Source organism: Physeter macrocephalus, chromosome 17 (genome assembly GCF_002837175.3).
Source record: "Physeter macrocephalus isolate SW-GA chromosome 17, ASM283717v5, whole genome shotgun sequence".
Classification (NCBI taxonomy): domain Eukaryota; kingdom Metazoa; phylum Chordata; class Mammalia; order Artiodactyla; family Physeteridae; genus Physeter; species Physeter macrocephalus.
The window spans coordinates 39,469,786-39,486,493 of NC_041230.1; the positions used below are offsets into that span (position 1 = coordinate 39,469,786).

A 16,708-nucleotide genomic window follows, 5' to 3' on the forward strand; every position below is an offset into this window, starting at 1 on the left:
ACAAGGACCTACTGTGTAGCACAGGGAACTATACTCAGTATTTTGTAATAACCTATAAGGGAAAAGAATCTGAAAAAGAATATGTGTATATATATGTATATATATATGTGTATGTGTATACATATGTGTATATGTATACCCCCTCTACTCTTTTTTTTTTTTTTTTTGTGGTACGCAGGCCTCTCAGTGTTGTGGCCGCTCCCGTTGCGGAGCACAGGCTCCAGACGCACAGGCTCAGTAACCATGGCTCATGGGCCCAGCCGCTCCGCGGCACGTGGGATCTTCCCGGACCGGGTCATGAACCCGTGTCCCCTGCATCAGCAGGCGGATTCTCAACCACTGCGCCACCAGGGAAGCCCTGTGTGTGTTTTTTTTTTCCTGAACCATTTGAAAGTAAACTGTAGACATCATGACACGTCACTCCTGAAAACTTCAACCTATTCTCCTACAAAACAGTTTGAGAATAAGTGCAGACATCATCATAATATACTCTTGGATCTCCCGAGAATGAGACCATTCCTAAATACAGCCACAGTACCATTACTGAACCTAAGAAAATCAACAGTAATCTCAGACATCATTCAATATCCAGTCTGGATGCAAATTTCTCCAATCGTCCCAAGAATGTATTTTTCAAACCAAGGTTTCGTGAAAATTCACGCAAGGCATTTGGTACTTATGTTCCTTTAAATCTAAAAGAGTCTTCTTTCTGCCTGCCCCCCGCTCCCCTTTTAAATTTATTTAATGACATTGACTTTTCGAGGAGTCTGGGATGGTTACCGTGTGGATGTTCCATATTCTGGGTTGGTCTGATTGCTTCCTCGTGGTATCACTGAATTTATTCCTCTATCCCCTTATTTCATGTAAACTGGGAAGGAGGTTTAGAGGCTTGATTGGATTCAGGTTAAGTGATTTTGCAGGAAGACTTTAAAAGTGATGTCGTGTGGGCTTCCCTGGTGGCGCAGTGGTTGAGAGTCCACCTGCCGATGCAGGGGACGCAGGTTGGGAAGATCCCACGTGCCGCGGAGCGGCTGGGCCCGTGAGCCATGGCCGCTGAGCCTGCGCGACTGGAGCCTGTGCTCCGCAATGGGAGAGGCCACAACAGTGAGAGTCCCGCGTACCACAAAAAAAAAAAAAAAAAAAAAAAAAAAAAAAAGATGTTGTGTACTTCATCCTGTATCATGTCAGGAAGCACGTGGGTGTTGGGTTGTCTGGCTCTTAGTGATGCTTACTTCGATCACTTGGTTATGATCGAAGTGATGCATAGAGGTCTCTCTGAACTGTTTCTCTTTTAAGTAAATAGAACAGTAAAGCGTTATGTTCTCAAAAGCTTAGTTTAAAGAAAAAAAAAAAAAAAACCTCCCCTGTCACTGGCTCTTTTTGAAGGTCAGATGTGTCTCCAAGAGTTGCAAGGTAACTTCCAAGCCTATATGTATATAATGACTCTGCTGGACATGATGAGCAGGTAAACCAGACAAAAGAGCTGAGTTGGAGCTTTGAGTTGAGACCATGGAGAGGAAAATGTGGGCTCTGCTCCTGGCTTTGTCAGAGGACCATGGCAGGGTGGCTGTTAGGAGGTTGAAATTAGCAGCAAGAGGCCTTGGGCTCGTCCAGCTTCCTGCTGAACATTATCATTCTTCCAGAAAGGAGGGGAAAGGTACCCACACTCCATTTGTAAAGTGATGGCCTTTGAGATACCAAGAAGGGAATCAAGGAGCCCTTCTAGAATTCTCTTCCCGGCATGTTCCCAAGAGTGGTGTACCGGACATCTTTAGGAAGTGTCCTAGATACAAGATGAGAGGACCATACGTCCTTGTGATAGGTATGTGGGTGATCTTGGAAGACTTTTGCTGACCTTGGAGTTTGTTGTCGAAAGCTGAAAAAGGCTTGGAAAGGTCAGGAGAAGAGCAAGTATCCAATGAACAAATTAGATTGAGAGAAATCAGGACTTTTCAGCCTAAAAACAGGAGAGTCAACAGGGAGATAATAAAAATGACAGTTTTTTTGGAACTTACCAGGTGCTGTTTAATTAATTACGTGTGTTCCCTGAACAATGTGTTCTTACTGCTCCTGTTTTGCAAGGTAGAGAGACCAGTGCTCAAGTTAAGTAATTTGTGTAGTACCGCATAGTACTAGATGGAACTGAGGTTTGAATGCAGTCTGTCTGACTGGGACCCGCCCTCGGCCTCTGTGCTTTGCTGCCTGCTAGTGACTTATACCTTGGATCTCAGTATGATAGAGTAGGGAGGTGCTCCTTGACTTTAGAAAAAAAAGATAAATAAACATTTATTACCTCATAGTTTCTGTGAGTCAGGTTTTGGGAGTGGCTTAGCTGGGCAGTCTGGCCTGGGATCTTCCACGAGGTTGCACTCCATACATTGGCTGGGCCGCAGTCATCTAGACCAGGGCTGGAGGATCCATTTCCAAGGTGGCTCATCTGCATGGCGGGCATGTGGTGCTGGTTGAAAGGCCTCAGTTCTTTCCCTCTCTTGGACTTTTGAAGGAGCTAGTTTTCAGATTACAAGTGTTCTTTAATAGAAATATTTGGAACTCACCAAGCCCCTTAGTAAAACTGACTGAAAACAGACTCAAAAGGATTTGGAGAGATCCATCACAGGGAAGAAAGGTTAAGGGGAGGGAGAGATGCCTCAAGAGCTTGAAACCCTGAGGGAAAACTGGTTTCTACCTTATTATAGTAGATCCTTGAATTGATCGAGACTTTTTTTTTTTTTTTGCTAGGTTCTTAAAGGGCTGTGTCTGTTTCTTGGAGAGATGCAGGGCAGACTTTTTTGGTGAGGGGAGGTTGTCTCCAGGAAATGCTCATGGAGGTAGTTATTTATACATACCCTGCCTTGTTCTAGAAAACCAGCTTATAATAATACAGTAGCAACAAAGAGAGAAAATGAAGTGGCGGTTTGATGGATAGTGTGGGTGGGGAAGGAGGTTGGAATATGTGGCACTTTCCTGGTCTGGCTTTGTAAGATGTGGGGTGGCATGGAAGGGCTGCATACTCTTTGGAAATCCTCATAAACGCTGCTCTTTCTTGGTAATTATTGAACGGCTCTGAACTGGAGGCTATGGGTCCTCAGCAGTAACTGGATGGAGGCCATTTGGTGCGGCCAGGCTTGTTGGGTGGGGTCAGGGGTGTGTGTGCAGCAGTTTCCAGCCCGCCTAGGGTTTGGTGCTTCTGCCTCGTGCCAGTTAGTTCTGTTTCTTGTTCGCCCACAGGCCTGAATTTGCCTAGTGTTCCCGGGGCTGTGTGACTCTGAGCTGCCTTCTCACCTCACTGATGGAGCCAGGTGTTGACTAGTCTCTCCTGGTGGGACTTACGCAGGACCGTGACTTGCTTGTACTGAACTTTTGTTGTTTTAAGCTTTTTTTCCGCCTTATTTCAAAGTGAAACATTTTCCGGATTGAAAATTAAAAAATACTTTTTAGCCCAAATAATAAGTCCCTGAAATCCTTTATCTAGAGATGACTCCTGATAACGTTTCCTTAGGGTCTCCTGACCTGTTTCGATTCTTTTTGCCACCCCTCTTCCTATGGGTGGGGGGATGCTATTTGTAACTGCTTTCTTCCTCTGTATGCCGTCACAGTATCTCTTACACTTTTCTTGCGGTCCTGCAGGTATAAGCAAACAAATAAATAAAGTAGAAATTACCTAGTGAACCTAACGATATAAAATGTTTAGAAAAGAATGAGCACAGCCTTCCCCACCAGCCTGATACAGCGGTGACAATTAGGCATATTCTTTCCCGTTCCTTTTTCCGTGCCACAAGACAAGTTTGAAGATGTAAAAAAAGTTGCCAGGGAAGCCAGAGTCGGTGAAGTGGGAGCTTATAACTTACAGAATCTGAACTCGGTGTGCATTTGCTTTTGTCCATCCATGTTGCTTTTTGTGTCCAACAGTGGAGAACACACAGCTGACCCTGAACCTGCAGACAGAGAACAAAGGCGGTGTTGTCTCGGGTGGTGAGCTGACAATTTTCCTGGACGGGCCGACTGTTGATCTGGGAAACGTGCCTAATGGCAGCGCCGTGACGGATGGTGAGTGCCGCCCTGCTCCCCAGGGCTGTGCCGGGATGGGGCAGGGCGGGGCAGGGCGGGGCAGAGGAGGTGCCCAGATCTTGGTTCTCTACCAGGTACCTGGGTTTGAGTACTGCACAGCCAGCCCTGACTCTTCTTAGCATCGTGGATCACAATCAGGACATGATTTTTCAAGGACTGTTTTCTGTTAAAGGACGAAAATAAATACCAAGCCTTTGTAAGCGTGTTGTTGTTTTGGTTCTAGAGCAGAGAAAAACATGCTTTCATCCCACATGGACTTTGTAAACTAAAACATCTCTATTAAATGTTACTTGGGCCCGTTTTTCTTCTTCCCAATCCAGTTAAACTTCCTGGAGAGCCTGAGAGTGTCTTTTATGAGACGGTCTTGGTTGGAAAAGGGGAACTGTGTGTCTCAGAGATTCACGCTAGCTGAGCACAGGCAAGAAGCGGGGAAATTGGAGAGTGTCTCCTGCTCTGTCCTGAATGTGGGCGGTTTGTTTCTTTTCATCTGGTTTGAAATTAGTCACTTTTGGATCTAGCAGGAAATTACTTCATGAAGTCTGAGGTCCAAAACGGGTTGGCTTTCTCCATAATTTTTCTTGTTAAGCGTGATGTAACTATGGCACCTTCCAGGCCCCGAGCAGGCTTTCTGTAGCTTCAAGGGGTGGGGTTTGAATTCTGTCTGAAGGGCATTTGAGTGGAATCTCAGTGATTGGATGGGCCTTGACTATTGAGAATATCCTCCCTCAACTGGCCTGCATGGTACTTGGGGTACTTTTGGTGCATCTAGAAAAACCTGCATCATTCACTCATTCAGCACATACAGCCACAGTTGAGCACCTCGTATGTACTAGCTCTTGGACCGGGTGCTAGCCAGACAGCAGGGGCAAAATTCGCACGGTCTCTACTCCCTAGAGCTTGTGATCTACTTGGCAGCGGCAGGGGATGTTAGATATCAAATGAGTAAACGCAGAAATAATTATATAACTGTAACTGTGAACAAATCTATGAAGGAAGAGTACTGGGTGGTATGAGATTCCTTTACTTGAGGGGGAATCTCATCTAAATCAGGGGGCCAGGGAAGGTTTCCCTGAGGAGACTGAGTCCTGCTGGAGTATGAGGAGTTTGGACAGGCCAAGGCGGGGGTGGGGTGGGGTATAGGGGCGGCTGAGTAAGAGGTGGGGGGGTCTCACATGCAAAGGCTCTGAGGTGGGAGCGAGCGTGGCCTGCAGCGGGCACAGAGGCGGCCAGGGCAGCTGGATCATGGGACGCGAGAAGGAGAGTGCTGGGAGGTGAGGCCAGTCAGGTCATACAGCCTCGAAGACCTTCGTAAGGATTGTGAACCTCAGCCGAAGAAGTAGAAAGCTGTCGAGGGGTTTTTAATCAGGAGAGTATCATGATTTGATTTGGATCGAATCTGATTTGGCTTTTTAAAAGCTCTCTGGTTGCTGCGATGTGGAGAGATGCCCCAATTCCTTGCCTCCACTTTGCATGGCCAGCATCTATCCTCTGTCTCACGGGGTGTGGTTCATTTAACATATAAGGCAACACGCTTGTAAGTGCCTTAGACATTCTTGAAGGTCTTGGGGAAGAAAAGCTGGTTCCCAGGTTTGAGCCCCTCTGTTCCGCAGCCCTGATCAGACCTCACCCAGCCGTCCCTGTCCTTGTCATGCTGGAGGCTGCAGCTTGCTGGACCATTGGTGTTCCCCTGGGGTGGGTAACTTTAAAACATGTAGTTAGCGCTGTTCCTGTACCCACATCTCAAACAGAGGTGTGAGCTTCTCAACGTTTCTGTCTTTTTTTTTGTGACGGATCCCTTTTCCAGGTTCACAGCTGCCTTCGAGAGAATCCAGCGGGACGGCTGTCACTCCAGAGAACCGGCACCAGCCCCCCAGCACAAACTGCTTTGGTGGGAGATCCCGGTAAGACACCTCTCTCCTTGTGAATGAGGAGGAGCCTGGAAGTTGCTTAGAGCTCTTGAAAACATGTTGGGAAGCGGCAAGGAACAATTTATGTTAGAAACTGTGGGAAATTTCCAGAGAGCTTATAACTGACTTATATGACTTAAAGTTCGTTAAGATGGCCCAGAGAGGAATACAAAACTCAGGATTCTTGGAAGGGTCAAGGGTGCCTTGACAAAGGTTGGGACTGACTCATTTGGTTATTTGGCTGAGAGGAACTGTTGGACAGAGCTTGGCTGCTTTTTATGCATCAGGTACGGTAGCCACAGTTATCCTTCCAGGATGCACATAGGAACACTTAGAGCAGTGTTTCCTTGTATGTGAAATTTTCTGTCTGTACATTTCTATTTGCAGGGGTGAGATTCATGATTCCCTTTGGAGTGTTGGTTAAGACCTCCTGCACACAGAGTCTGACCTGTATTATACTTGCTATATACATCCCAAATGACTTAATTTTATTTACCGACATTCCCATCTTATACCTGTGTTAATGGTGCAAACTCCTCTCCACGGTCACTGAATTCCCAGGCAGAGGAATAGTTTTAAGTGTATTTGAGAGATGGGGAGGAGGTTGGGAACCTGCTTTTTTTAAAAAATAAATTTATTTATTTATTTATTTATTTTTGGCTGCATTGGGTCTTCGTTGCTGTGTGCATGGGCTTCTCTAGCTGTGGCGAGCGAGGGCTCCTCTTTGTTGCGGTGCGCAGGCTTCTCATTGCGGTGGCTTCTCTTGTTGCAGAGCACGGGCTCTAGGTGCGTGGGCTTCAGTAGTTGTGGCACACGGACTCAGTAGTTGTGGCTCGTTAGCTCTAGAGCACAGGCTCAGTAGTTGTGGCTCACGGGCTTAGCTGCTCCGTGGCACGTGGGATCTTCCCGGACCAGGGCTCGAACCCGTGTCCCCTGCATTGACAGGCAGATTCTTAACCAATGTACCACCAGGGAAGTCCTGGGAACCTGTTTTATTGTTTATTACAATGTACAAAATCCCCAGACATTTTAAGGAAATTTTAAGGAAAAGAACCATACAGAATGTAGTTTGTATCTGCAGAGAGTAGGCGAATAACTGGTAAAAATCCTCCCAAACAAATCCCGGGCAGTGGGGGAATAATGCTTTAAGAAACAAAGCATATTTTAGCCAATACCCACAGCATCTGGAAAGATCCCTCCGAGGACAGCCTTCAGCCTCTCTGGATTTGGTTGTTTTGAGGGTTTGTGAGGTCTTGATGCTTGGCAGGCGTCAGGAACAAGAGAGGGTTGGATGTTTGGATCTTTTGTCTACAGCATCATTAGAAGCAGAGGTGCTATTTGCCTGTCGTCTTTTCTCCAAGCCACTGCAAAAGTCTTAATTACCTCATACCATGAAGGCTAGTCATCTAGCAAGTCACAGAGAAGAGTGATTTGAAGGTTGAGATAAGTAGTTGACTCTCACAGGGTAAGGACCAACGATATAACTGGCAAATCTTATATCAACAAAGGCATGATTGGCGCCCAGAGCTAGAGAAAAGAAAATCTCTTCAGTGGTGAGTAGCTGGTGGAGAGGAACACCTCAGACATTCACTCTGAGAATGATGCCTTCTTAGCTCTGGTGCTAGTAACTACCATCTTGGTCTTTTAGCTGACTTGGAAAATTGGTGTCAAACACAACCGATGTCACTTAATTTGGGGCTGGAGGGCATGTTCAGCTCTGAACGTTTGGACTTAAGTTCTTGACGTATTTGTTGCTCTCTGAAGTTCTCTAGTTGATAGACCTTGAAATTTACATGTCTGGATGGCCCTTCTTTGCTGATGTTTGTGTTGAGGATTCTTGAGTGTCACAGCAGCGGGCAGACTTCAACAGAAAATCGGACGCATTTTTGCCCCTAACCCATGGAGGACGTTCAATGCTAGTTAATTGTTAGTGGGCAAATTGCCTTCTAGGTAGCTGAAGCCGTGTGGGAATCCTCCTCCGCCTGCCCAGCTGCTGCAGCATTTTCCATGCATGGCCTCTGAACTTTCACAGGCCTCTGCCGTCTAAGTATTTATTGTGTGTTCACATGGAACCTGCTGCCATTCAGCAGCAAACACTTTTGGATGTATGGCCCAAAGGCAGTCTCTTCTGCATCCTTAAGACCCCCCTTTCCCCATTGCTGCCGCATTTACAAAGGTCACCATGCACACGGGGTAGCAGAGTAGTCTGCTGGATGAGTGTGAGGCTCTGGAATCTGATGTAGATTGAATCCTGGCCTGTCATTTACTTGCTATACAGTATTGGACAAGTCACTGAAATGCTCAGCCTCTCAGTTTTTTCAGGCATGAAATGGGGACATCGCCTGCCTCACAGGGTCATTGTAGGAATTAACTGAGATGAGTTCTGTCAGTCTGAGGGCCTTGCACGCTGGGTGTGCTCAGTGAAGGTGGCCGCGAGTTGCATCTGGAGTCTGTCTTTTGCGCCCCACATCCCCACACCCAAACCTGGGAAGCACGGCATCACTGAAGCATTCCCGTCCAGGAGACTGTAGTTAGGAGGGTGGTGAACCTAACCTTCAGGATTCAAGGACAGTCCTCCGCTGTCCCTGGTTTCCTGTGGCAGAGAGAATGACGGGCTTCTGCTTGCCGCCTCCCAGACTAAATATTTAGTCTTTCGCCGCTGAATGGTAGGTTTTTCTTGGACTTGGGTGCTATTCTCCATGATCAAAGGTGCTCTGATGTGCCCGTGAAGGTGAAGATTACAATGTGAAAGCAGCCTTTTCCTCTCCTTCCCCTGCTTTATGAAGCCATAGAACTGGAACAGTGTAAGAGTTTTATCTTAAAGGTTCATCTACCCAAGCTCATCCAGCAAAGCTACCATGTGCTTGCTAAACAAGGCCTCAAAGCTCTGTCCCTTACTGGGATCTTTCTCACTATTTAGGGATCATCAGGTGAAACATCTCTAGCTGTTTTGCCATCTGAGTTGCCACATGGAAGCCAGCATGGGATCGCCACCCACGGCATAAATTTATTAGCAGACGGACCATGTTAGTATCCAGTCGGTGGGTCTGGCTGAGTAAAGAAAGAGTTAATATCATGCATCGTTGTTTAGTCCTACAGTGAAATGCTGTCCCATAACAAAAATGGAGGAAAGATAGTTGCATCATTGTGGTAGAATCTCAGAAACATAATGTTGAACAAGAGCAGCAGATCACAGAAAAAATATATAGTATGATGTCATTTATGTAAAGTTCAAAAATGTAAATTGAAACCATGTATTTTTTATGGATACCTTCATAGGTGGTAAAACTATAAAAATTGGAAGGGAATGCTAATTAACCCTGAATTCAGGAGGATGGTTGTCACTGGTGGGTTTAATGAGGAAAAAGCACAGTGAAAGCTTCTGGGTATGGGGGATGCTATTTCTTGGCCCTGGGTGTTCATTTTATTATTCTTTTTTCAACTGACTATATATTTAATATATTCTTTGGTTTACACTGTATATTTCATAATACAAAAACTGTCATCCACCAACCTAGGTAAACTGTATAGTGATGGTGTTTGGTTGGAGAAATTGTTGTGTGCCATCGAGGTAGACAGATTTCAGAACTTAGGGTTTCTCCAGGCTCAATAATGACCACTCATTTCTTTTCTGCTCAGTTTATCTTTTTTTTTTTTTTTTTTTTTTTTTTTTTTTTTGCGCGGTACGCGGGCCTCTCACTGCTGTGGCCTCTCCAGGCACCGGACGTGCAGGCTCAGCGGCCATGGCTCACGGGCCCAGCGGCTCTGCGGCACGTGGGATCTTCCCGGACGGGGGCACGAACCCGTGTCCCCTGCATCGGCAGGCGGACTCTCAACCACCGCGCCACCAGGGAAGCCCATGCCCAGTTTATCTTTATAGCAGTGGAGCCAGTGATTCTAAGGCGATGCTTCACGTTGGCTTTGTTGGCTGTGCTCCTGTTACTTAGAAATCTCAGGTGGGAGAATTTAGTTTGGGCCTTGGGAAAGGGTTCCAGATGAAAGCTGGTCACTGCCAGATCATGTGTCAGAACAGCACTAATCTTGGGGGCCCAGGAGGCCCTTTGGTGTTTAGAGCAGGGACCATTACGTGGTGTACCCAGGGCTCTGTCTGTGAGTGTGCCAGCCTGCCCTGCGTCCTCAGCCAGCGTTCCTTATCCAGTGTGTTATGGAGCCCCCTGGGAGAGTGTGTGCTAGTTGGCACGGGGAGGGCCTACCACACCCTTTAATAATCCCCCAGTGTTTATTTTATTTTGCTGGAATGAGGGCCAGCTTGGGAACCGTGCCTAAGTCAATTCAGGCTTTGCAGTTCTCATGTGTGCCCGGGGTCGTGCACACATCGCCTTGCACGAGGCCTGCCAGAAGCATGGTGTCTGCTCTCCACAGTGAGTGCACGGTCTTCGTGGCACACACGATGTACATGAAATGGCGGGCGACACAGGAAGCTCAGAGAGAGGAGAGATGAGCGTGTGGAGAGGGAGAGACTGAGGTGAGGGGCGGCGTGGGTTTGCAGAGAGACTCTTGTCCACTGTGCAAAGGTTCAGTACAGTGTCTTCGGGGCTAACGCGTGAGGGTGCTAAGTAGTGAACTAGAGAAGCTAGTGCTGTGGTGGACGTGGAGGGGGAAAGAACCCAGCAAGGGGATCCACCCTGGTACCGGTAGCTCTCTTCAGAGCTGCCGTTAGGTTAGAAAAGCCAGGACGTTGGAGTCCCTCTGTGGTTTGCCGATTCTTCCTCACCTGTGATTTCCACCCCCCCCTCCCCAGCTATTACATGAAACCAGGGAGTTAGGGTGATGTCACCTAATGGGTGAAACCATAGGACTGTCCGTGAGCACTGCTGCTGCTCCAAGCATAGCCTTAAGATTTCTTCTGACTTGAGTAACTAGCTCCTCCATCTAGAATCCCTGTAGATTTTCCATCGTCATACAGGGAAATGGTACCAACAAATGGAAGAATGCATTGGATTTGCTTTTAGGTTCCTAAAGTTTTTCATTAATAGGTCTGAAAACTGTGAAAGAGATCTTGGTTAAGAATCTAGACATAGGGGCTTAAATAATTAATTTTTCTTTATTATATATTATGTACATATTTATCGTAAGAGTATATGTGAATGTGCGTGAGTGGGTGCATGTGTTTGGTGTGAAGGGCTGCAGGCCTCCGTCCTCCATCAGCCGTCACTACTGGGCAGTGTTGGTTGGAATCTAGATTTTAATAAGCTCCCACACGATTCTTTTACATGTGAAAGTTCAGACCCTCCTGTAATAAGTTTTCATCCAGTCTCCTTTCCTCTCTCCCTTTTTATCCTGCTTTGATGAAAACATATCAGATTTATTGACTCCCTTGCCTTGGCACCAGTGACCTCTGGAGATGTAAAAGAGCTTTAATCTCGGCGGCATAGAAAGGCGCAAGGTCTCTGGTGAGCTCTAAATAGCTCATCAGCTGTGTCTGCAGACAGCCCAGCCCAGAAAGGAAAGAAAAATAAACTTAACGGGGCCTGAGACTGCTGGGAACACTGCTGGGAGTGCCAGCGGGGACTGGGAAGCAAAGCTAATGGGGTAACGAGGGGTGGATGGGAGCTGAGCCTTCAGGCACTCTCTGTCATTGTTGGCCACTGTCACCTGTCCTTCCACTGAGATGACTAAAGGCTACTTGATTTGTAACTGTAGTCATGGGGCGATGTCACCCTGTCAGCATGACACTGAACCCAGCATCTTTACAGTTCAGGCCTCCTACCCAATAGCTTTTACTTAAAATCTAGCTGTAGCCTCACTACGATTGCTGGGGACGAGAAAGGAGTAAGAAAAGGAGTACGTGTACTTCATTTACTCGTTCATGGATAACTAAGATCCGGTCCCTGCACACAAGGAGCTTTCAGGGCTCTCTTCTGAGCAGGTGGTGTTATAAGGAATAGGATTGAGACTGTGGACAGGAGCCCCACTGCGTTCTCAAAGGCAGACATGGAAAAGTCATCCTGGAGATTAATTACACATTCATTTATACATTAATTTATTAATTCTGCGCTAATTAAAATTATGCATTACACATTTTTGTACGTTTTTTTTGCTTTTGGCCATGCTGCGAGGCTTGTGGGATCTTACTTCCCCGACCAGGCCCCCGGCAGTGGAAGCACAGAGTCCTAACCACTGGACCGCCAGGGAATTCCCTATTGTACGTTTATTTATTCAGATCCATTTATTTCATGGGTCTTTACTGGGCATTTCTTCTGTATGAGCCCAGAGAGGTGTGGTATGTGCCAGAAAGTAAGGCAAGTATCTGCAATTGGAGGCAATATTCGTTCCACAGACATGAGTGCCAGGCTGTGAGCTAGGTTGTGGTGATAAAAAGATGAAAAGCCACGGCCCCTGACATGGAGGACTGGCATCCAGTAGGAGACAGAGACACAGGTGAGAATTCCAGTTTAGTGCAGTGGACCCCATAGTGATGGTGAGTGAAGGCAGTGGAAAGTTTACCTAAATCCACCTGATGGGGTTTAGGGGAAAACCTCACACATTTGAGCTGTACTTTTAAGGAGTTTGCAGACCAGTGAAGTGGGGGTAAGGGAAGTCACTCAGGCTGAGGGAGCAGCGTGGGAAAATGCAGTGGAGAAAAAGAGAACTTGGCATATTCGAGGACATATTAGTCATTTGGTAACGTTGACACATAGATATTCAGGATGATAGCTGAAGCAAACCATGGTTCGCAGGTCACGTCCAGGCTGCCACCTGTTTGTTTGTTTGTTTGTTTGTTTGTTTAGAGCAGTGTTAGGTTCATAGCAAAACTGAGTATGAGGTACAGAGATTTCCCATATACCCCCTGCCCCACTTACACACAGCCTCCCCTGCTATCAGCATCCCACACTAGAGTGGTACATTTTGTTAAAATCGTTGAACCTACGTAGACACATCATTATCCCAAATGATAATGAGGGACTTTATCCCCCAACGTCCATAGTTTATATTAGGGTTCATTCTTGGTATTGTACACTTTGTGAGTTTTGACAAATGTATAGTGACATGCATGCACCATTATAGTATTATGCAGAATACTTTCGGGGCTCTAAAAAATCTCCTGTGTTTTGCCTGTTCATACCTCCCTTCCTATTAATTCCTGGCAACTACTGATCCTTTTACTGTCTACATAGTTTTGCCTTTTTCTAGAATGTCATATAATTGGAATCATAAAGTTTGCAGCTCAGATTGTCTCCTTTCACTTAGTAATGTGCATTTGAGGTTCCTCCATGTCTTTTCATGGCTTGATAGCTCATTTGTTTTTTAGCACGGAATAAAATTCCATTATCTGGATGTACCATGGTTTATTCATTCACCTACAGGAAATCTTGGTTGCTTCTGAGTTTTGACAATTATGAATAAAGCTGCTATAAACATCCCTGTGCAGGTTTGTCTGTGGATGTGTGTTCAACTCCTTTGGGTAATACCAAGGAGAGCAATTGCTAGGTTGTATGGTAAGAGTGTAAAAGTATATTTAGTTTTGTAAGAAATTGCCAAGCTGTCTTCCAAAATGGCTGTACCATTTTACATCCCTACCAGCAATGAATGAGAATTCCTGTTGCTCTGCATCCTCACCAGCATTTGGTGTTGTCAGTGTTCCAGATATTGGCCATTCTAATAGGCATGTAGTGGTATCTCATTTGCATTTACCTGATGATGTACGCGGTAGAGCAGGTTTTCATTATACTTATTTGCCATCTGTATATCTTCTTTGGTGAGGTGTCTGTTCAGGTCTTTTGCCCATTTTTTAAATCAGGTTTTTCCTTTCTTTATTGTTGAGTTTTAGGAGTTCTGATAACAGTCCTTTATCAGATATGTCTTTTGCAAATATTTTCTTCCAGTCTGTGTCTTGCCTTCTTATTCTCTTGACCACCTCTTTTTGTAAGTAAAACTTTATTTGAATACAGCTGTACTCATTCATTTACATGTTATCTATGGCTACTTTCACGCTACAATGGCAGAGTTAAATAGGTGTGACAGAGCCCATATGGTCTGCAAAGCCTAAGATATTCACTGTCTGGCCCTTTACAGAATGCTGATCCCAGCTGTGGGAGATGGTAAGACGGTGAGACCAGTTCACAAAGGGTTATGCTTTGCTGAGGACTTCAGATTTTATTCTTTGGAGTTAGGGAACCACTGAGTTCTGAGCAAGGGCATGTTGTGTTATTTCTGTGGTAAATTATTCAGGTAAGTATCTGCTGGATGAATTTGAAGTTGTATCAGTTAGGGTTCATTGTAGGAAACAGAAACCACTCTAGGTATTTTGAGCAGAAAGGGATTTAATATGGGGAATTAGGTATTTATAAAAGTCACTGGGTGGGCTGGAGAAACCATCCTTGGTTTCAAGGTCATAGTCCTGTGGTGGCAATCCAGACAGATGTCAGGAAACTTCTGCCCCTCCAACCATTGCATGTGCATGAAGTGGTGTCCAGGCAGTGAAGCAGGGAGACTGCTGGAACTACTGACAGCCATCACCACCACCAGAAGAGTGGTCTCTCCCTTTCTTCTGCTTTCCAAATCTCCTTCAAGAGCTTCTCATTGGTGCAACCTAAATCACTTCCAGAACCTAGGGGCATGGTAGTCTGAGAGTTTTCTAGCCCATGCAGTGAGGGGACAGGACAAGGGACACATGTGGAATAGAAGAAGGTAGGAATGTCTGACACAGTGGAGGTTGAGGCTAGACTCAGGGACCAATAAGAGGACTGCTGTGGGAACTGGTGAGATAGGAGTGGATGACTAGCTGTGGGTGGTGGCAGATTAGGGAGGAAATAGGAGAAAGACCTAGGAGGTGTAATCATTGAGCAGGACTGGATGACTCACTAGTGAGACAGGGTGGAGGATGAGGAGGCATATAGGGGACTCCCAGGCTCTTGGATTGAGATGCCATTCATGGAAATAAGAAATGCAGGAGGGGAGCAGCTTATGAAGCTGTCACTTTAAGGTGGCATTCCCCCATGACAGTTGTGATTGGTGCTTAGCAGGCTCTGTGGAACTGGGACGGAGTCATTCCTCTAAATGCGTATCCATAGGAGGAGGAATGCAGAGCAAAACAAACTTAGGAGATACAGAGCAAATCGAAGTGTATTCCTGACAGCGAACAATGGGGCCAATATAAGTGTCTCCACCATTTACGGGACGGGGTGAAATTTCTATTGTACTTTAACTAGATCTGTGTCTAGATTTTAGCACTTCCCAGTCCCAGAAAATTATGATTGAAAGGGAAAGAGTTTAGAGAGAAACCAATAAAAAGAGTATGGGTCTCAGAGAAAGGACTTTTTAGTCATGGGAGCTTGGGCAGTTTGGATACGGGATGATCAAAGATTGGAATAGAACTGACTGCAAATGCTTTGGACAGATGTGGATGGCGGGGGAAGGGTTGCTGAAGCCATGGTGTTTGTGGTTGTGGTTTGGTGAGGTGAGGTTAGACTTTTCCTTTAGGATTCTGTTGGCACTGGATGGCTCCTTTTGAAAGTGCCAAGGTCTGTGGAAGTGGAGATCTGGGGTTTGGTTTAGTGACTGTCTTTATGATGGCATGCTCCATAACCTAAATAGAAGGACTCCTTTCAAACACTGGAACAATTCTATATTTAGGTTTTTCATTTTGCGTTAGGTAAAAATAGTCGCAGAACTGAAGCACGGAATTTATATTGCCTTACGCTCTACATGCCACAGGGGTTCCTGAAGTTGTTATGTACCCATAACTTACTGAAAATATAGTGAAGATATTAGTCTTAATATTCTTTGGGTCTCCCATCCTTATCTCTATTTGTGTATTAGTTCGCTTCATTCTGGCATCCGCCTCTATCATTCTGCCAAAATTATAGCCACAGAAGCCCAGCTGACTTGTCTGCAGGTTTCACCTTGTGGACTTGTCCTTTCTGGAAAAGTTGCCTGCCTTGGCATCTATAGTAGTGTGGAATCCCAGAGTGTTCCTCTTTTTGCTGGTTTTATTGATCTTTGTTATTTAAAAAACAAATTTGATCCACGTGAAAAAATATATATAAATGTATTACACAATAGCAGGATGCACAATTATATAACGCAGTCAAGAGAGGTATCATTAAGAAGGTGACCTATAAGGAAAGATTTGAAGAAGGTGAGAGATTTATCCATGAGGCTATCTCAGGGAAGAATGTTGGGCAGAGCAATGGCTCTTGCAAAGGAACTGAGCTGGGAGCGCGCCTTTGGAGTTGAAGGAGGCCAGTCTGGCTGGAGTGGAGGGAGTGAAGGGAAAATAGGAGGTGACAGCAGTAACAGGTAGGGCCAGATTATATCCATGAATTTCTTTCCTTTTTTTAAAAATAAATGTATTTATTTATTTTTGGCTGCGTTGGGTCTTCGTTGCTGCGCACGGGCTTTCTCTAGCTGCGGTGAGCAGGGCCTACTCTTCGTTGCGGTGCGCGGGCTTCTCATTGCGGTGGCTTCTCTTTTGTTGGGCTCTAGGCACACGGGCTTCAGTAGTTGTGGCGCACGGGTTTGGTTGCTCCGCGGCATGTGGGGGTCTTCCCAGACCAGGGCTCGAACCTGTGTCCTCTGCATTGGCAGGCTGATTCTTAACCACTGTGCCACCAGGGAATTCCCATGAATTTCTGCGTTATGTGTTTCAAGGTTATTTTGTCCACAATACAAATTTTTTTTTTTTTTTTTTTTTTGCGGTACGCGGGCCTCTCACTGTTGTGGCCTCTCCCGTTGCGGAGCACAGGCTCCGGACGCGCAGGCTCAGCGGC

General features: G+C 45.9%; 1 protein-coding gene across 3 annotated transcripts in view; it reads left to right on the top strand.

The window, feature by feature from the left end:
* WWP2 (WW domain containing E3 ubiquitin protein ligase 2) overlaps nt 1–16,708 on the top strand; it is a 148,175-nt gene that overhangs the window by 57,246 nt on the left and 74,221 nt on the right. For all 3 annotated transcript variants that reach the window (XM_007129038.4, XM_007129037.4, XM_028477486.2), the window contains exons 5-6: nt 3,910–4,047; nt 5,873–5,969. In XM_007129038.4, coding sequence (XP_007129100.1) covers nt 3,910–4,047; nt 5,873–5,969 — 235 coding nt within the window. The remainder of the gene's footprint in view (nt 1–3,909; nt 4,048–5,872; nt 5,970–16,708) is intronic.